Raw genomic sequence first — 21011 nt, 5'->3', positions numbered from 1 at the left:
TTCAATATGCAATAACTCTACCATCTCACTTTTTTTGGCGTTTGTGTTGCCGTTGAGTTTTATCCAAGTATGAAGGAGAGAGATAGAGGTCTTGAGAGAGAAAAGACCAGTCAAATATACAGAAACTTTTTTGCATGGAAATGTGTGAACAAAGATTTTACTTGAATTTTAATGAGCCTGTCCTCTCTCCCTCTCCCGATGGTTATATAAAGCTTGGCGTCTTTGGTTGCCATAGACCCACTTAACTGCTACTTCTGGTTGCCTTAAAGTAATATCATCAGTTCTCTCTCAGCCTCTGTCTTCACCATCACTTTCCTTGAAAAACCTTGCATTTTTTCTCTTTCTCAATTTCAAAACCACTTCCCCATATGGCAGCCTTTTCATACCAGCCTCAGCCTCTTCTTCTTGACTCCATTTTCTTGCCTAACATGAATCCCACCAAAGTTTCTGGCTTTATGGAGGAAGGAAACATGAACTCCAATTGTTTCTCTCAATTTTACCCACCTGAGCCTGTTCAGGAGTCCACTCTTCACCATAAGTTCCATGAAAGCAGTTGTCTTGATCACAGCTCAAAGGTTGGTTTTAGTGATAATGAGCCTTCGGCGACTAAAAAACAGAGTACTGATGAGTCAACTGCGGTGGATAAGCTTGAAAGTGGTGAGCAAGTCACTCAGAACGTGACTCTCGCTGACAGGAAAAGGAAGACAAGAAATGGGACTACCTTGAATTCTGCTCAATCTAAGGTAAACAACATACAAATTATGTGAATGTCGGTTTTAATTCAGTTAAAATTCTTCAGCTTTTCAGTGATGGGTTCCGTCCCAAATGTTTTTCAATTAATCCGGATATGTATCGAATTTTCATTCTTGGTTTCCATTAGGATGCAAAAGAAGGAAAAAGCAAGAAGCAAAAGAAGTGCAATGATGCCCTGAAAAATGAAATGAAAGAGTCTAAAGCTGATAAGAAAGATCAAAAGAAATCTCCCGAAGAGCCTCCAACAGGCTACATTCATGTAAGAGCCAGGAGGGGTCAAGCAACAGACAGCCACAGTCTGGCAGAAAGGGTACTCTACTACACCCCTCTTGTTCTTTTTCTAGCTAATCAATTTTTAAGGGTTAGAATCCCACGCTTTTCCAGGAGCTGGGCTCATCCCTCAGCCTTTGCTGGGTCAATTTCCATGGCCTAAGGGTAGTGGCTGAACGTGCATGGGACCAACTCCTTCGGCTACCATCATCATTTGACATTAAAAGCCCTTGGACTGAAATCCCCACCTAATTACTACTGAGTATTTATTTTTTTAATCATGCCAACCTATTATTTATTAGTTTCTTATTGGTTATGTCTCCAAATGGATTGCAGGTAAGAAGAGAGAAAATCAGTGAGAGGATGAAGACATTGCAACGTCTTGTTCCAGGGTGTGACAAGGTGGAGTTCAGCTTTCATTTGTCTTGACTTTGTCTTTCACAGGAAAAGTAATGTAGTTCTTTCACTTCATTTTGCGTGATATAGAAAGTACATTTTCTAACATCTTTCATGTGGTAATGCATGAAAATAGGTAACTGGAAAGGCCCTTATGTTGGATGAAATTATCAATTACGTTCAGACCCTACAAAATCGAGTAGAGGTACAATTAACAAACTGTTTACATTTCTAATTGTCCAACTAGATTAATTCATTCCTGTAATTAATGCTTTTTTTTTGTCTTTTTTTTTTTAGTTTCTGTCAATGAAGCTTGCTTTTGTGAATCCCATGTTCTATGACTTTGGAGTGGACCTGGAAGAATTGATGGTGAGACCAGAGGTAAAAAACATGAGATAAAAAGGAAAATAAGTTATTTATAATGTTCTAATTATAGCCATAATTCATTTCAAAAGCTGATGAAATCTGTCTGACATAATCATTTTAGAGAGTGAACAGTATAACATCATCAGTGCCATGTCTGCAACAATGCAACCCCACTCAGCCTACAGCTTTTGTTGATACAACCACCACCACCTTTACCCCAGCTCATAACTATCCTCTTATGGATGCTTCGGCTGCACTTTTTCTTCACCAGGGGCAACGCCCCTTCTCTCAGCCTCAGGTATATTCATATATACGTTTGAAAATAGTTGATAAGAAAAACATAAATAATATTCTAACTATTTGACAACACATCTTTTTCAGGGTAATGGTGGTCTATTGTGGGATGTAGAGGACCAAAGCCAAAAATTTCTCAGTTCATCTGGGCTCAACAACTTTTGTTCTTTCCATTAATGTTGATGCAGAGAGCTGCCCTATAAACATCTGGTAGGAACCTCTCATGTCCTGTCTTTCATGCAATAAAATATTAAAAAAATGGTTTATCAACAAGAAATTTACTACATTCACATTTGTTTTCTGTATGCATTCTTTTTCCTGACTTTTGCTCTTCTTGTTGTAGGGAAAAAAAGGAAGCATCAAAATAAGGCTTCTTTTTTTCAAATATCAACTCGAGTGGAGAAGAGGCTTCTTCCTGGAGTTCCAAGTCCAACCGAGAACTCAAGTAGCATCTGAACATGAATAAAGGGCAGCAACATCAATGGAGGAAGAACACAAAGGACAGATATAATCGACCAAATAAGACCATATCTTTTTGCATATCCCTTGTTCCTGTCCATTTTGACTGATCCCCCTATGTCTCCCACGCACAAATGCCTAGACCCTACGCTGTTTCAGCTTAGAAAAAAGGCAGCCTTAATTTTTTATGTAGTAAAAGTATTGTAATATAAAAATCCACCTTATAAAGTCCCTTTCCTGTTGCCACAGTTATTTTACCGCTGTCATATTTCCTCCAGTACCTATTATGAATTAAAACTTTGATTAAAATTAAATAAATTATGAAATGGTGTTGGGGTATTTCATTGCTCTTCTTTTACGCATTTACAGTAAAAAATTTATTGACCCCAAGAGGAAGGTGAAAACTTATATCCTTGAGAAATAAACTGGACATGTGTCCTGCTGCTGCTGTGGTTGATATGACCATTTCTGCAATTGTTGGCTTAAATTCAAGGTGGAATCTTCTTGTGTTTTAGTTTTTATGGGGGCTGAGGTTTATTTATGAGATGATTTCCCGCTTACCTATTTTTTGTAACTGCTATACGTAGAGCATCTAAATATGCAGAGGCTTCTTTTTCCTAGTGCAAATCTGATCCAACTCTCAGCCACTTGCTTGGCATTTTTCTCTTACAAGTTGAACCTACGTGCCAGTAATAATTGCTCTGAAACAAAATTATATATATATATATATATATGATTTATACATGTAAAAAGATATATGTCAGCCATTTTTAGCATGTCTGGATATGGATCAAAAACCCCAGAATTTCTTTTCATTGAGTGATGATCATAGATCAGAATGATTATCTAAACAATCTTTTTTTTTTCTAATTTTTTATAATCATATCTTGATTTTGGTGATTTTTGTTAACTGCTTTGATTCCCCGGGATGGAGTGTCAAATTTTCAGGCTTGCAAATTTGTTTGTATTGGAATATTGGAAATTTAGATGATCAAAAGAATTTTATTTTATTTTTTAGGGTTGATGAAACACCGAATATTAAGAAGCAAAGAAAGCTAGACAGTCAAACTATAATATTGGTCATGGAATTACACTAATGATTGGATTATGATTTGATTAACTAAGCAGGCAATTAAGCCACAAATAAGCATAAAAATGACTACTAAAAAGTGATGATTAAAGCACCCAAATAAGATAGAGATTTAGGGGACCCTTTAAAAAGGGGTGAGAGTTTGGCAATTATTTTCCAGGCCCCATATTTGGTATAGAACATCCTGATTGGATGCGAAATTTGATTGAAAATCAAACTTACTACAGGAACAATTGTTCCTAGTTATAATTAAACAGTCATTTTTATACGAAAATTTTTAAATTTCACAAACGATAAATAAAAAACACATTAATATATGACAACCACCAATCCAATTAATAAAATCTCAAATCTTCACTGCAATGTATGAGTTAATTTGCCTTTAACTTTTTCAGCTGTTGTAGATGCAGACAGTCCATGTGGTTCAAGTGTTCCAGCTGTTTTTAACACCGACCCACATACCTTATTTCTTGCATGAGTGGCTTAAGCAACTTTTCTAAATGCTGCCAGGGAACAAAGAACAAAATTCGACCTTTCTTCAACATTTCAAGTCCCATCTGCAAAAAGTAAATGAAAATTCTCTGCTCTAGAACCAGCTTGTTTCATCTCTTTTATTTTTAACACTTTAAATTTTATTTTCTTCTGTATTTATCCCTCTAATGACACCTTAATTTCTAGTCTTTCATTGCACATAAAAGAAAGCAAAGCAAGGCATGTGAAAATCTTTCTTTTTTCCTTTCTTTCATATACATCAAGCTTGTTGTTCGCCGAACATAAACTTTATATATGTTTCATATCCTGGCTGCTGTCATTGTTTTTTATTTGAAGTAAAATCAAATGTTTTCTCAAATCAAAGCTGTTAACTGTCTCCTGGAAAGCTGTGTTGACATCTGGATAAAGAGGTGTTTTATTAGCATACAAACTCCAGCAAATACTCATCACATTTTGTAAGCTCACCTACTGATCAGTTTTGTTTTCAGGGCCCCTCATGTTTTTCCATTTTTTTCTTTTATTTCTCAGTTAAATATTAATTTTTGGGTCCCTTTTGCTGAATAGTCATAATAAAAACCCTGGCAATGTCCTTTTCCCGTCAGTAAAATACTGGAATTGTCGCCATTAATTAAGTTTTCATATGCTTTAAGTAACTGATTTCTTCTGATTCCAGCCATTGCCCTATTAATGCATTATTGCTCGAATGAAAAGTTAGATTCCACGTATAATTTGATTCTAATTAAAGTTAATTTGTTTCCAATACTCCTCTAAATTGGTATATAATTGGAATGTAATTTCGAAAACTGGTTGAAGCTTAGTGGAACACTTTGGAATGCCTCCCTAACTTCTTCAATCTTCGATCCTTCCTATGACAAGTCTTAATCCAAACAATAGAGAACAATCAATGCCGGTTTACATGAAGCTTGCCTCTGCCGACATCAAGATGACAGATGGAGGGAGGAAATGCATGGAAACTGCATAATGGGGAAACTTTGCATGGTGAAGCAAGAAAGCACAAGGTTACCATCTTCGACACTTGTTAAATTTTCACCAAACGAAATGTACTTTATGTTAGGTATAACAGAAAAATATACTTTGCCTTTGTTTGTGATGAAACAAAGTCGAATGATTAAGCCAAGTAATTCTCTCCATGTGTGTTCCTTCATTCACTTCACGGTGATGATGATGATGAGACGACGTCGTACATGCATGACCCATCAACACCATGAAATGGACAGGACTGCTAGTAAAACAGTAACCCATCATCTTTCCTTTCTCTCTTTTTGATGTCTAGTACTGTGGAGCCCTTTATGGGTGATATGATACATTATGGGTATGGCCATGCTAAAACTCTTTTCAATGTTGGTTTTACATTGTCCCATTGCGTGTGATTTATATGGACTGCTAGTACATGACATGTCAATGGGATGCATACATAAATTTGGAATCTGTTTAAGCTTAATTATAATTGCATGTGTACATTAATGTTGGCTAACAGACAACAATGTGTGGCCACTTGAAATTAAATTTGTAAGCTTGACTTAATTATATATTTATTTGGACCACCCTTTCGGCTTTTCCAATTGATTATAATCCGTCTTTATGTAAGAAAAAGTACTATTCCTACAATCATACAAATCAGACCATATTATTGTCATCTCTCCTGTTAAATCATGCCTACTTGAACGTAGCAGTGAATTAACTATACATCATATTAGTGCTGGTGACAAATCAGTAAGAAAAATTTTCTCGAGAAAATTTTCTTTTCATGTTTGGATAGTACATGTACATCCATTAAATTTATGAGAAAGACAGATCCAAAATCAATATGGGATCAAATAACAAGTTGATTTATGAAAAAAAAAAAAAAAAAAGCCTTAGGGCATAAAAGCAAGATATGAACCAGAATATGAATATCAAAAATTTTTTTTATAGAAAATAATAAAAAAATAATTCACTCAAATCATGTATAAAGAATTGAGAAACTTTGAGATATTTTATGATTCCTACATAATAATGTAAAATATTATTCTTCTTCTACTGTTAAATACTTATATATATAACAGTTACATTTAATTATTTTGATTTAAAAATAAGAATATATAATTTTTACACTAATATAAATATATCAAACTTTTTAATTCTAGTGATGGAGTTTAAAAATCTCACCACAGCAATGGATTGGATAATTTATCATATATTAATAGTTTTAAATATGAAAATTTATTTAATACATCATAGGTGAAATTTTTAAATTTCAATTTAAATTAATATGATAAATAAAAAAAATACTTAAAAATATTCTAATATCATTTGTAGAATCTAAAATTTTCGAGATTGTATATAAAAAAAAAATAATTCTTAAAATATATCCTAATAGAATATATAACACTTCGTAATTGAGATAATATATATTTTTACAAACGGCTACTATTACTAGTATATGACGTTGAAAATCAACCTGCCCTTCCCGGAAACATCATAAATACGACAGAAAACACTTCGGAGGCGTGTCTCCGGCTGTTTTGGCCGAATTCACGGTAAAAAAGAAACTATAAGTGCCTAACGAAAGAGAGTTAATCAAAATCTTCTCCATTTCGAGTCTGTCTTTTATTATTAGAGCTTGAAGATAAGAATGGGCTGGGATTATCATCGTATTCGTAGCATCAACCCCTATGGGCAGTAGCAGTACGGGTGACCCACCTTTGGAGGGGACCAGCTTAGGGTAGCGATCGGTGGTTGGGAGTTTGGGACGGTGCAGCCTCTGGTTACGGCCAAATGGGGCCAGGGGTCCCCCAGCTGGTGGCCTCACTTGTTAATAGTGAAGAAGTAGATGGGAAGGCATGGGCTGTCCTAATAAATGGATTGGTTTCATGTTCTTCTGTTATAAACGTACAATCTGCTATCCATATGCACTTTAACCATGAAAATTAATTTTGAAAAATTTTGTAAAATATTTATAGGCTTAAGGCAGAATTAAAAAAATTACAACTATTAGGAATCGAACTCGACGTTGTTGAAATATACTTTTAAAAAAAGTTAAGTTAATTAATGTTTGGGTTAAATCTCGAATTTAAATCTAACTTTAATTCTCTTCAAATAAAAAATCATTCATCAATTATTAAGCTAAATATTTGAATGCATGATATATATATTATATGATAGAGCTATTTTATATAATAATTTCAACCTTAAACTATTTTTTATTAAATAAATATGAGTTCACTTTTTATTACTTGCATTAACTTTATTCAGTAATTTTTGAAAAAAATGCCATTAATAAAAGTTATAATGAACATAACAATTATTTAAATAGAACCTGTCATAATATTTTACATAAATATAATTTCAAAATTTATATGCATAAGATTTTTTTTTACGCTCTCAATATCACATTGAAAAAATATATAGATATAATATGATATATATATGTAGAGATTTAAAATTAAAATTTATGAGACGTCTTTTATAAGATAAAACTATGAGATTTTTAAATTAAAGTGGATAATATTTCATAAGTTTGGTGTAAATCTCTAAATTTTTTATCATAATTTAGAAAACAAATCTAATACCAAAATAAAACCGATCACCTTGCAATAATCTTTTATTCTATTTGACACAACACAAAGGACTATTCTCCATTGCTCTTTGTTTCTATTCTCTAGTTCTTAACTTTCTTAACAATATTCATATACATGTAATGCTTACATGTCGGCCGTGTATTTTTTATAATTAGATTTATTCATGAATTGATTCAAATTGAATTAAATTTGAACGCGTATTTTCTTTTAAAATTATATAAACTAATTAGCCGGCTTCATAAACCAAAATTTTAATAAAAAAAATCCACAATTATGAAAAATTTTAAGAAATGCTAAATATATACTTGGTATGTAAAGGATCTCACATCCTTTAAATAAAATGTGATAATTTCATGAATATGGAATTTATGAAAAAATATAATTAACAGAGACCTTATCCACGACATGAAAATGAAGGTCAACGTAAAAGAAAGAAGAAAAAAACATATTGAGTTCATGAAGTCAAGAATCTTATCAAAAACCTAGTTTCTAACGCGTCAAGAAATTGACAATGTTTTGCCTTAATTATACAGTTCATACATGCATCTTAATTTGTCTGACTTGCCAATTTGTCCAAGCAAAAGTAGGGGATTCGAAGCCCAATTCCTAGTAATTAAGCACATATCTGCAGATTTTTTGCTCTTATTTTGATTTCGTGAATGTATTTGGATTGAATTGAAGCAAAACCAATTAGCAATATCAGCTTCCTTTTATACTTTTATTTTTAGAGCTACTTTCAGGTACTTAACTATACTTGTTTAAGAGTCGAATTATTTATTTAAATTAAAAAATTCATCGAAATTTTGAGATGATTTAAATAAAAAATTAAAACTCGTTAAACAAGTGAATATAATTTTTAGATCTATTTAAATTTTGGATCGAGTCTTAAATAAAAAATTTAAAACTTAATCCGATTCGAATTTATATATATATAATTTTTTTTATTTTTATATATATGTGAATTATATATAAATTAATTTATATATATATAAATTAAAAATAAAAATTATATATGTTTTATTAAACTAAAATTTTATTTTCATATAATTTTTATTTTTATTTTTTACATATATAATTTTTATTTTTAATTTATATATATGTAAATTAAATATAATTCTATTAAACTTAATTTAATCACACTTTTTTAATTTTTTTATTATATAAATAAAGTTTAATAATTAGATTTAAGATTTATTTTTTTTATTTTGATCGAATTTAAAAAAATTTTGAAGTTTGAAATTTCAAACTTTATCGAATTTAAATAAACATATAAACTATTAATATTAAATATAAACTCGATCCGATCGAAATCTTATCCAACTAATAAACATCTCTATACCCAACATTGAATGGGGAAATAAAAAGCATTAACCAGTTGCTCTCTTTTGCTATATCTACTTGAAACAATACAACAAGCGAACTGGGACCATAATCTGAGCAACTGTCTGCCTTGGAGTCTCATGGGATGTTTGATTCTGACCAGAAGAAACATATTTAGCATATGGATATCATGGAGTGTTTAATGTGAAACCATTGAAATTACTTCAAGAAAAAAAATTCATCTGCAAGCTTCCTGGAGAACAACAGCAGGGGGTCCCGTTCAAACGGTACAATTCCAACAGGATTACTTGAACTTAGGCCTTTAGGCTTTAGCTCCAGCCTTCCAGGAGCAGCTGGGCTACTAAGGGCTAACTTAGAATTGCAAATGGCTCTGCCGAGGTGTGCGTCTTGGTTCAATATGCCGTCTTGGCTTGGCTGGGCTAGGCTGGGGCTGCAGTTGGTTGTTGAACCACAGAAACCAGACTCATTTGGTCGTTAGGAGTCGGTTGTGGTCCATGCTGCCCGACGCGCATTCCTCCCGGAGACTGCACATGCAAGCACATGAAATCGGTGAATACGACATTGCAGTCAAATATTTGACAGGTGATTAAGCAATCTCAATTTATTCCTATGTCATGCATGGAAAGGAGATTGACTCACATGTAAATTTTACATAGAATAGTTTAAACATAATAAATATCATGCAAAATTTTTATTTGAGTGACTTTAATATTAATGAATAAGTTAGGTAAAATGTAACACTTCCAATCGATATTACATGTTCAAATAGAGAAATTCATTAACTATATTAATACTTATATGATCCGTTGATAAAATGTTCAGTTTTCAATTCGGATGAAATTAGGCTTTGGCTGGTATATATCAGATTAATTGCGAAGGGGACTTAAGACTGAGAGCAATGAAAGCATAGAAGTTGCTTCCTAGGCTTATGCTCTTGCCGGTGCCCATCCCTCCATGATAAAGACTATACTACAATTGTTAACAGATGAAACAGCGAAGCTTTGCATCCATACCTATAAAAATTAAATCTAATAATTCATATTATCGTGTCATGTAAAATATTATATTTGTATCATATTTTATATGAAAATTATGTGTTTCAATTTATATCAATACAAAAACATAAAATACAATTTTTTTTTTGTTTTATTAAACTTACTTATAATTTTTTAAAAAATTTTAAGTCACATTATTTCTATATTTTTTATTCGTATCATTTTTATATTATGTCAACGTATCATATTTTAAATTATCAGGCTAATAAAAATGAATATCATCTCATTTATGTTTCTTATCTTATGGAGGAAAAAAAATTTTTTTGACTAAATCTATACGCATAAATTTTAGAAGTTTATCTAATACCCTATTAACCTAACTATATTACCAAGTATCTTTTTTATTTTTAATTTGAGATGAAAATGAATTCTAATAAAAACTTTAGAATAGAGAGATAAAATGTATATATCATTGAGTCAAATATTCGGATTTATATGATCATATGATGTAATGTAAGTTATTAATTTTTAAAATCCACATAAAAAAATGTATTACTAATTTTATGCACGTTAAAGATATTTAAAAATCAAATTGAAGTAAGCTTAATTAACATTTTCAAAGCATTGTTTAAGGTTCAATTAGATCATCCAGGCATGAATAAGTCCAATACTATTTAACATAATTCTAAACAATGATTTTTTATATTAATATTTTAATACGTTTTAAAATTAAATATAAATAAAAGTTATTTTTATTAATAAATTAATATTTCAATTCGAATTTAAGATTTGAACCTAAAATTCCTCTCCCAACTCGACCCTGGTTAGGCCGAACCCGCAGGCCTGGCAACCAGATCATTGACTAGGTCTGGTGCAAGTATTTGCCACAGCCCACAGGGCCCAGTGGCCCATGAACGCAACACCGCCTCATTTTTTTTTTCTTTTTCTCATCCTTTGTTAGCTTAAGAAAATCGATCAGGTTTGCTTATTCAGATCCATACAGAATCTTTGTTTTTTCATCAAATAAACTTGGTAAATCCAACTTTTTTTCCCATTATTCGTCCCAAAAAACCCATTTAAATGAAGATTTTGCGGTTGGGTTTTTTAGTAGCTTTAGCCTCTGGGTTCACAGTCATTCTCATATACATCACTGGACTCTTCACTCATTGTACGTATTTGTCATATATACTTCTTTAGTTGTGTTTCTTTTATAAATAAATTTTCTAACTTTTTTGGGTTTGCTTCTCCGTTGGTATTTTTTGTAGATGACAATTATCAGCTGTCAGATGAAGATTGGGAAGCATTGCAATCTCTGCAAAGTGATTTTCAGAAGTGTGTGGTCAGTCTTCTTTAATTTTTTTTCTCTTGTTTTTATTGTTATTATTTGTTAACTTCAATAATCTTAACTTGGGCACTTCCATTTTTTTGAGAAATGTGTTGCTGTGGTGAGTTATTGTTGAATTATGGCTTTTTCTAATGAAAAATCTAGTTCGAGTGTGTTTTGTTTTTCCTATTTTTTAATGGTTTAATTTGGTTCATTATAATTCATACAGAGTGCAAATGGATTAGGTTTACAAGCTATAAGTGGTAAAGATTATTGCCAAGTAACACTAACCTATCCTAGTGACACTTACTCCAAATGGGTAGGTTTCTGTTTTAACAATTCTATGAATTTATTTTTTAAGTTCTGTCATAGAATTGTTTGAAAAATTCATATATGTTAACAGAGGGATCCTAATACTGGAGAACTTGAAGGTTTATCCTTTGTGTTTAATCTTTGTGAAGCGGTGGCCGCATGGGAACAGGTGAGTTTGCTTATAATGTCATTTGTTTAAGATTTGTTTTATTTCTTTGCTGTTGATTTGTTATTTAGTGAGTTGTGGTTGCTCAGGTGAGGAATAGTACTACAATTCTCACTAGGGAGTTCATTGATGCTTTACCAAATGGGTGGGAGGAGTATGCATGGCGCAGGATTAATAAAGGAGTGCTTCTGTGAGTACTGTTTTTGGTGACTGAAATACATGATTAGTTGGTTTTATGTAGTTTATGCATCAATAATGTAAATAAGGTTGAGAATGGAATATAGTGACATTACTGCCTATTTTAGCAACATGCCTAAAAGAAGAGATATTTGATGTGCCAGATTATTAGCATGTGCTGCTTAGATGCTTAATAGCTGGGTAAAGTTTTATGGAATTTCTTTCTGTATTGCAGGAACCACTGTAAAAATAAAGCTTTATGCATGGAAAAGCTTTCACTTGTCCTCCCTGAAACACCACCTTATGTTCCTAGGCAGTTTGGTCGGTGTGCTGTTATAGGCAACTCAGGAGATCTTCTGAAAACAAGGTTTGGGAAGGAGATAGATAGCTATGATGTTGTCATTAGAGAGAATGGTGCCCCCATTGAGGTTAAGCTGCTGTCATAAAGCTTTGGCTTTTTTTTCCCCTCTTGTTTTTTTTTTTTTTTTTTTTTCTAATAATTTTTCTTATAATTTTTTCAAGTGTTAAATGTTCTATCGCAGAACTATACAGAATATGTGGGCAAGAAAAGTTCATTTCGGCTTCTTAACAGAGGATCTGCCAAAGCTCTTGATAAAATTGTAGAGTTAGATGGTATTGACATTTTTACACTTGTTGTTTACTTATTACACTTTCATAATTCTAAATGAATGCTAAATATTTGGATTTTACAGAGACTAGGCAGGAGGTGTTGATAATCAAAACTACAATTCATGACATTATGAGCCAGATGATTCGGGTTAGTATATAGTTTCCATCTAGTTTCTTTCTATGATTTTGATATTTCTCCAAACTAGTACTTTGTGTAGAAACAGCTGCTGTATACAGAAACAGTAGTTTCTCTTAATATATGTCTATCTACCTGTGATTTAATTTGTTGTTGGTTCTGAAATTATTTTTCCTTATGTCTGTGGGCAGATTGCCTGTCATTATTATTATTTTCTGCCCTAAATTATATCAAAGAATGTGTCCTTTATCCTGTTAAAATTTGTGAAGTTTCTTATGCAAATTGACTGCTCAATCACATTCATGATTTTTGAAATCCTACACCTAACTGTTCTTTAAGATGTTGATGGATGAAAACTGGCCGATGGAATTTTTGGCAACGTCCTCTTTTCACCTTTGCCACCACTTTCTTTTGACATAAACTTCAAAGACTTTTTGTTGTTTTTTTCAATGCAGGAAATTCCAATAAGCAATCCAGTATATCTCATGCTAGGTGCATCCTTTGGTTCAGCTGCAAAAGGGACTGGGCTCAAGGCTCTTGAATTTGCTCTCTCTGTATGTGATTCGGTGGATATGTATGGTTTCACTGTAGATCCAGGTTATAAAGAATGGTATGGTTCATTTTAACTATTTTTCTCTGCAACAATTAAATTATTTTTACCTTACAAATAAAACCTTCACGATATCCTACCAGGACTCGATATTTCTCAGAATCTCGGAAGGGCCATACACCTTTGCATGGCAGGGCTTATTACCAGATGATGGAGTGTTTGGGTGTATGCTCTCTTTCCCTTTCATGTTGAAATCTTTACTTGGGTGAAGTTCTCCTTTGTGTAACCATTAATAGGAAAGGACATGCAAATTCTCTTTTCTTCATGATGCTACTACAGTCCTCTCCTAATTAGTGTAGGGAAATTAATATCTTTGACAAATTTGTATCTGGTCTTGTTAAGCTTATCAAAATCCATTCTCCTATGCGATCTGATGCAAACCGAGTTGTGAAGTGGGTGCCAAGTCGTAGCGCTATAAGAGCTGCCAGAATTGCATCAGAGAAATGGTTGAGGTAACAATTTTTTAATGTTTCCTTTGTTTCATATTAGAATTTATAATGGGTGATAAGTCAGAGGCTGTGTTGTAAAACATATGTTGCATCACACCAATAATCACATGCACAATTCTTGCACGGTTTGATCTGGAACTTAACTGAATGACTAGGTTTTCACAGAGTCTCATAATACATATGACATGCTAACGGTTCTGGATTGCTTTTGGTGATAATCAATCTTGGCACTCAGAGAATGTTTTAAAATATCTGTTCAGGGTTATTGTTTATTTGCTGCTTAATTCAGTTGTCCATCATGCAAGTTGCTTCTAAAATTTCATTTTCAGCTTTTGTAAAGGCTAGATGTTGTTATTTTGAAACACCTATTTGGCTCATCAATAGCTTTTTGGAGTAGAGCAACTGCTTAGGAGCTGCACAAAAAGGCTTTAATGTGTTAAAACTTTAGTCCTGTCTGTATTTACGTATTGGTGCTGAAGAATCTTGTATGGTGTTAACAGAGTTCTCAGTGCAGTGCAATTAGATAAAATTTGATATTATAACAACTACTCTCTTCCAGCTTAAACTTAAAGTTGTGTTCCTGAAGATGTAAAAATTTCATTTTCTTATTTCTGTAGGAGGGTTGGAGCAGGATCTGAAGACCTACTTGCATCGTGCTCAATAATAAAGAAGCAAGTTAAAAGGAAATATATGTCAGTCTCTAGGCTCAGAAAGGCTGCCGTTGACCATCAAAAATTTGTAAAAGGCACAACTATGTACCCTGTGGAGCACAGTTCCGGACATGGTCAGCTTTGCACAGTACCAGTTGATTGAATCTTCGATAAGCACGATTGCTCATCCTTGCCATGGAGGTAATTGGCAAAATCTGTGAAATCATTGCTTGATATAGTTCACACACAAATTAAAGGATGAAAAAAAGAGGCCAATCTGAGTTACTCTTGAAGCAGCTACAACCATCATACCCATCCTAAAAGATTCTTTTGGGGAGAGAGAATTTCTCAGGCTGCATTGCCTTTTTAAGGCAAGTGTAGATTATAAAGGTCAAAATTTCATTTGTAGATTCTTTGTTAGTTTTCATTGCTAATAGGGTCTAACCTGTATTCATGAATTCATGAGAATGTCATGCAAAAATGTCACCAAATTCTTCCTACTTTTTTACTTTGTAGCATGTCTATCATTGTCTTGCCCATGGGGCCTCTATAAACCATGGTGTTAAAAGACATTTTGGTTGTAGCTCGGTGTTTCTTGCCATGGAAGACCGTCATGATGGGATTTTGCTGAAATATCATTGGGGACAAGCGATCTTGTGTTTGGCAAAGTCTGTTGATTTCTGGTTAGTAGGTCCCTTTTAGTTGACATTTTGAATTAAACTTTCTTCTAATCATATGTTAATCCTCGTGTTCAATAGCAAACGTTGATTTTCTATCATTCCAAAAAAACAAGAAAATTTTGAGGGCAATAAATGAAGCAAATCTGAGAAAAAGAATACCTTTGGTTCCCTTTCGGTAGGAAAAGAGGACACGTGTCACTAACCCAACATCACAATTCAGTCTCTCCACTTCCATTTATTTCACTCTCTCGCTTTCTTTCCACCCAAACATCAAACCCAAAGTCATTCTTTTTTTCCTTCCACTTTTCCTTTCTCGCTGTCTTCACTAAATAAAGCAAACCCAGAATATAAAACAGGAGTAAAATAAACATGGCGGATGTACAGCAATCGGACGGCCCGGTAAACGGCGTCGGAGGACCCGTTGCGGTGGCTTCATCTGAGACCGTTGGATCGAAACGCCAGAGACGTCCCAGCGTTCGATTAGGCGATATCGGCGGTGACCAACCCGATTCTCATATCCGAAGACCCTCCTCTTCTTCCGCCGCCGCTGCCTTTTCCAAGCAATGGAAACACCAATCCCACCTGTCCTTAAATCCATCAGTTGCCGTTGCGAGTTCTAAATCGTCCAAAACTCGCGCCCTAACCAATCTCAGCACTGACTTCAACGCCAACAACGAAACCCTCGATGGCGAAAGAGAACCTAACAACAATAATAACAATTTAGATGGCGTCGCTATCGGTAGCTGGAGAGTCAAAGATTTCAAGAAACGGGGCCTCGCCGCGAAACGGGTCCGATCCAATTGGGTTTCCAAAATCGACGATTCCAGTGGCGGAAACATCAGCCTCAACGGCAACAATAACAACACTAACAACAGTAATGTGGAAACAGAGGACAGATACAGTGGCAGCGAATATAGCGATGATTTCGACATGGAGAACTCGGAAAGCCCCATGAAAGAACAGAATCCGATTCATTCTTTGGATAATTTGGGTGTCGGTGATAATGAAAGGGAAGTTCTTTATCACGGGAAAAACCAAAGGAGGCCAATTCGGACTAGGGTTTCGGATGGGGTAGAGTTATCTGGGCCGTCAGATACCAACTTGAGGCGGTGTGAGGAAGATGGGGTTAGGATATGGTTGAATAGTTTGGGGTTAGGAAGATATGCCCCTGTTTTTGAGATCCATGAAGTGGATGATGAGGTTTTGCCTTTGTTGACATTGGAAGATTTGAAGGATATGGGAATAAATGCAGTTGGTTCTAGAAGGAAAATGTTTCGTGCAATCCAGATGCTCGGTAAAGGCTTTTCGTGACATGTTTCATTATGGTTATTGGTTTTTGGAGGGAGAAATTTAACAGCCATGGCAATGTAAGAGTTTGAGAATAAGCCTTATTAGCATTTAGCATTTTTATGTTTACCTTATTTTTGGTGTAGCGAAAGTAGGATAATCGGTAGGGTTTTTGTTTTTTGTTGCACTATATGAATTTTAATCTGGTGCAAGTCTTTTGCAGTGCATTGTGCTTATGATGCTCTTGTTAGGGTAGTGCTAACTATTGTTAAAAACTTTAACCGAAAACAATGAGGGAATATTAGCTTTTCTTTTGGTTAAAGGAAGGTTCTTGACAAAATAAGGCAATTTCAATCATATTCTTATGGTTTTCTCATTCCTTTTTGTTACGGAATGGAATATATTTTTACAATTAAGATATTAGAATACTTGATTATTGCGTTGTAGTCTGATTGAAGGTTGATATCAAAGAATGAAGCAATCACTCCATAGGCGTTTATTTACTCTGGCTGTTGAAGATTCTGTATTTTAGTCGTTTCCTCTTGAGACTGTTTAGTTTGAATTTACTATAGACTGGCTATTGATTTTTGAACAACATCTGTAGATTTTGTCCTCCTTGGGCATCTCTTTGTGGATATATGTATTCCCATCTCAGGTACTTTAACCTAATCTAGAACTCCCTCTCACCATGCAAATTGTGTTTTAGGATCAACATCTAGGTTTGAATTTCTGTTTGCCTGTATTGCCTTGTTTTATCATGGCTAAGTAAATCTTTAGTTGGCAAGTAGACAACTAATGTTCTTCCCCTCAGGCATACATTTCCTTGTTTGAGCATTCTTAAAGGTTTAGGCTTTTATCAGATATTTTCTTGTGTTGAATATGTATAAGACATCAAAACTTTCTATAGCCTAAAATCCCATAAGACATCATAGCTTTCTATAGCCTAAAATTCTATGATATGGATATGTGATTCTAATTTAACCTTTATAATTTTTTTTTCTCTTTTCGTGGCATACCTTGGTAGTAATGTGCTTGTGAAACATTGATGGTAGGAAAAAAGATTGGAGCAATTTCATATGCTACTTGAATTGGTCCTAACATATTTTTTGCATTCCTTAGAGTCCCCTACATTAGTTATGGTAGGTTATGATTTTGTCAAGTACATTCTTGTTTGTAAAAAACTTGGCTCCACGAAGACCGAAAGAAAGAAAAAAAAAAAAAAAAAAAACAAACAAACAAAATAGGAGTTGGTGCATAAAGGATTACACTTCTAAGTGTTTCTTTGACATAATTTTTTTTTTTTTTTTTGAATTGATGATAGGTGTTACCGAAGAGAAGAGTAACCTTGAAAAACTTAATCTATGTTGTTTTGTGAATATGTGCCAAACATTAAGAAATCGGGTTTTAAACTACCCCTCGGGTAAGAAAAAAATGTAGAAACTCAAGGAAAATCAAAGTTTTGTTTTCTGAAACTTCTTTCCTGCTAGATTATTGGTGATTTAATGTGTATATTTGTATGAATTATTCCTGGACTTTGCCTCTTTCTGTCAACTCCCAACTACTCTAGTAATTGTTCTGTGCTGATTTGTTTGGCAGTGGACCTACATGGTCCTACTGTGGAATTTGTCAAACATAGAGCTAACTATTTGACCTTTATTTAAAGCCAAATCCAGATTGGTGTATCTGTTTTAGGATTATATGCATGAATGTGTTTTATTATATTACTTTTAGGATCTTTCATATCTTCTTGATGGCCAATTGTTCATCTAGAACTGGGAATGAGATGTAGGGATGAATAAAGACGGCATTTTTTGTAGCATATGTTAAAAACATGAATGAATGAATGAATAAGGATTATATGCTGACAGGAACTTGTCCATAAATCTCCATCCTGGTGAGGACAGTGTTAAAACCAGGTTCCTGCATAGTGGCTTGGCTTGATGAAGCATTATAGCTCCAATTCTACCCCAATTATCAATGGTGTAACCAATGAATGGAGTAGATTGAGGTTGGCCAAAACCTGCACTCATCAAAACAGAGGAGAGGCCACGCATCAACATCTCCCTAGTCTAAACAATACCGTGGCTCTTGTTCACTTACCTCAAAAGGAAATTAATTTCCTTCTTGACGTGCTTCTGCGTGCGATGAAATTTGCTGCAAATTTGTTAGTAAGCCTATAATAATCGTCTAAATTATTCTCTGTTAGGTGATGACTTTTTAATATATTCTTTTGGACAGCCTGCCAATGGCAAGAAACTGATACTCGTGTAAAAAATATTTCTACAGGAATGAAACTGTGTGATAGCGCCTAATGTTTGAATATACATACATACATACATACATACATACATACATATATATATATATATATTATGCACCTCAGGTTCGTTGCAGGTTGGGAATTTGATAGAATCTGAAAGGTTTTTTTTTCTGTCTTTTCAGCTTTTTCAATCGACCATTTTTCAACAAGTAGCTCTCTTTGGGGATGAAGTGTTTCAGTTTATTGCTCTTGTTAATAGCATCAAAAACCACTGACGAACAAACCACTTTTACTCAGAGAAGAGGGAAATGCTAGTAATTTTTTACCAGTTACACCGAACATGTATGCCAGATGTCCTTTTCCGGTCGTGGACAAGATGCATTTAAAGAGGATTTCCAAATACATGAAGCAGAAAAAATACCAAAAAAATGGCAAGAACAATCGTTATCTCTGACACTCGGGTCACCTTGATAAATGACTTGCATGGATTGAAAAATCACTAGTAAGAACACGTTCATCAGGATTAGACATATCCAACATCCCCAAAAGGAAAATCCCACGACAATGAAACAATTACTAGGGTTACCTGAAGACTTAAAATATTCAAAGTTTTCCTATTTTGAGTTTATAGACCCGAGGCATGGAGGCAGCTTAGGAGGAAGGAATCACATCAACAAGAGTATTACCCCTTGGTTAAATCATACTACTATGCGAAGCAGCTAATGCTGTTTACTACTATTTATGCAAATTTTTGCTTGGAAAACGAGAGTATTATCCCTTGGTTAAATCATACTACTATGCAATCAAGAGTATAATGCTGGTGAGAAGTTGGCATTATTCCTCCACAACTTTACCATTCATGTTACTAATCAATAACAAGCAAAATCTTGAACATGACAAATCAAATAGGGATGAATGCATCTTTAAAATCACTCGAAAAAAAAATAGGCTTAAAAGTATTGAGTACCCCTTCACCCAATTAAAATCAAAGAATGCATAAATAAGTGATTTAAAAGATTTAAAAAAAAAAAAAAAGAGCAGAATTTGAACCTGAAACTCAATTGTTTATTCCTGATAGGGCACAGTACATGCTGGTGAATCAAACATTCATTGGCATCATGTACTCTCGTTATGTGTCTCAAGTGCAAAATTGTAACACATTTGGAACTTGTAAGGAAATGGCATTGAGATTTTAATGCATGGAAGAGATATAGGTCATGCATGAAAGATAAGAGCCAGTCAGGATAGCCAAAGGAGACTGCCCAGAAACCATTAAAAGGACTCTGATGAAATTCACCTTCCTTTACCTCAAAATCCTGTTTGGATTTAGGCAAGTCATCCTTGGCTACCAAACAAGACTCTTCATCTCCATACAAGACCGCTCTTCCTCCCTCACCATTTGCTACTTGAGGTGTTGGATTTACACAATCAAGCATTGAGAATGCTCTATTTATAGCCATAGACAAATTAAAAAAGGAAAAAAAAAAAAAAAAAAAGAAATCGGATTCCAATTGCTGCAAATTTGGCTAATTCCTTGAGCTATGTGTCTGTATTTCCCTTATTCTTATAGCTTTATTTGTCAACACATCGCCAACATTCAACCATCAACGTGGCCATGACTGAATATATTCCAGTGAATTTAAAGGTCCAACCTATCTATCATAACGTTCCATTTTGCTGTATCTGTTGTTTTCACTACTGTCGACCATCATTCAAAATCATTCTTTATTTGTGGTCAAATATTGTACCAGCTAACAAATTAATATTATTAAAAAAGAAAGGAAATGAGCAAAAAATGGAAAAAAGCCAATCCCTCTGCCTATATTAATGGGACAAATTAATTAAGTAATTTGTATCGAATCGATTCATTTGATCTTCAAAAATTTTTAAAGATTCTGTAAGTAAATTCAACATTAGCAAAAATAAAATTATCAACAACACTCGAATTCAGACTTACTGAATTTTACTTTTTAAAAGTGACTATATTAATCAAATAAATTAAATTACAGAATTTTTCGTGTTTTAGACTTAAAACATTGGCAAAACCTAAAAGAATGCCCCAATCAGATGAGTCATGACCAAAGATATATTTGCTTGGCTCCAAGTTCACCAAGCTACGTTTGACATTCCCTTCCTATTTAACCAGAATAATGCTTTTTGACCTCAACTATCTGAAGTCAGTGTCTGAACGATGTTTATCTATGAATAAAACAGGGGAGGGTTTATAGTCAGCTCTTGACCTCCCTTATTAAGGGCTTTTGTGTGTTAATAGTAATATTCCAATATCAATGAT

The 21011-nt window shown here is 33.8% G+C and overlaps 3 protein-coding genes across 9 annotated transcripts; all 3 read left to right on the top strand.

The window, feature by feature from the left end:
* The first annotated feature begins 231 nt into the window (after positions 1 to 231).
* LOC111290014 (basic helix-loop-helix protein 80-like) lies at positions 232 to 2290 on the top strand. The gene is made up of 7 exons (XM_022881417.2): positions 232 to 743; positions 881 to 1063; positions 1360 to 1425; positions 1556 to 1624; positions 1717 to 1800; positions 1907 to 2083; positions 2167 to 2290. Exons 1-7 carry the CDS (start codon positions 369 to 371, stop codon positions 2254 to 2256), a joined length of 1044 nt encoding a protein of 347 aa, XP_022737152.2. The 5' UTR covers positions 232 to 368; the 3' UTR covers positions 2257 to 2290.
* Positions 2291 to 11005: 8715 nt separating this feature from the next.
* Positions 11006 to 18770, top strand: LOC111289630 (sialyltransferase-like protein 2). Of its 5 annotated transcripts, none has more exons than XR_016346607.1 (14): positions 11006 to 11205; positions 11303 to 11376; positions 11591 to 11680; positions 11765 to 11842; positions 11929 to 12029; positions 12252 to 12444; positions 12559 to 12649; positions 12730 to 12794; positions 13238 to 13392; positions 13476 to 13557; positions 13735 to 13844; positions 14459 to 14692; positions 15076 to 15174; positions 18327 to 18770. XR_016346607.1 is itself a non-coding variant. In XM_089768547.1 (13 exons), the coding sequence occupies exons 1-12, from the start codon at positions 11118 to 11120 to the stop codon at positions 14652 to 14654; spliced, it is 1323 nt and encodes a 440-aa protein (XP_089624673.1). In that variant the 5' UTR covers positions 11006 to 11117; the 3' UTR covers positions 14655 to 14692; positions 18327 to 18770. The 5 variants fall into 5 exon arrangements, 1 of the variants encoding a protein (XP_089624673.1); XR_016346605.1 differs by having other exon boundaries at positions 14459 to 14862; XR_016346606.1 differs by lacking the exon at positions 15076 to 15174 and having other exon boundaries at positions 14459 to 14862.
* LOC111289631 (uncharacterized) lies at positions 15095 to 19624 on the top strand. 3 transcript variants are annotated; one of them, XM_089768549.1, is made up of 3 exons: positions 15095 to 15174; positions 15250 to 16538; positions 18327 to 18770. In XM_089768549.1, exon 2 carries the CDS (start codon positions 15541 to 15543, stop codon positions 16480 to 16482), a length of 942 nt encoding a protein of 313 aa, XP_089624675.1. In that variant the 5' UTR covers positions 15095 to 15174; positions 15250 to 15540; the 3' UTR covers positions 16483 to 16538; positions 18327 to 18770. The 3 variants fall into 3 exon arrangements, with proteins under 3 accessions (XP_089624675.1, XP_022736575.1, XP_022736576.1); XM_022880840.2 differs by lacking the exon at positions 15095 to 15174 and adding an exon at positions 17063 to 17113 and having other exon boundaries at positions 15380 to 16538; XM_022880841.2 differs by lacking the exons at positions 15095 to 15174; positions 18327 to 18770 and adding an exon at positions 18901 to 19624 and having other exon boundaries at positions 15380 to 16538.
* Positions 19625 to 21011: the final 1387 nt, after the last annotated feature.

This window comes from Durio zibethinus, chromosome 11, assembly GCF_047325235.1.
Source record: "Durio zibethinus cultivar Kanyao isolate XHJ-2024 chromosome 11, ASM4732523v1, whole genome shotgun sequence".
Lineage (NCBI taxonomy): Eukaryota > Viridiplantae > Streptophyta > Magnoliopsida > Malvales > Malvaceae > Durio > Durio zibethinus.
Note: the sequence above shows the minus strand (reverse complement) of the source record. Positions and strands in the feature narration are given on the sequence as shown.

Coding starts and splice junctions, on each gene's coding strand:
- LOC111290014 (XM_022881417.2), top strand. CDS start 369: ATGGCAGCCTTTTCATACCAGCCTCAGCCTCTTCTTCTTGACTCCATT. Junction 744..880: donor TGAATTCTGCTCAATCTAAG/GTAAACAACATA, acceptor GGTTTCCATTAG/GATGCAAAAGAAGGAAAAAG. Junction 1,625..1,716: donor CCCTACAAAATCGAGTAGAG/GTACAATTAACA, acceptor TTTTTTTTTTAG/TTTCTGTCAATGAAGCTTGC.
- LOC111289630 (XM_089768547.1), top strand. CDS start 11,118: ATGAAGATTTTGCGGTTGGGTTTTTTAGTAGCTTTAGCCTCTGGGTTC. Junction 11,206..11,302: donor CACTGGACTCTTCACTCATT/GTACGTATTTGT, acceptor TATTTTTTGTAG/ATGACAATTATCAGCTGTCA. Junction 13,393..13,475: donor GATCCAGGTTATAAAGAATG/GTATGGTTCATT, acceptor ATATCCTACCAG/GACTCGATATTTCTCAGAAT.
- LOC111289631 (XM_022880841.2), top strand. CDS start 15,541: ATGGCGGATGTACAGCAATCGGACGGCCCGGTAAACGGCGTCGGAGGA.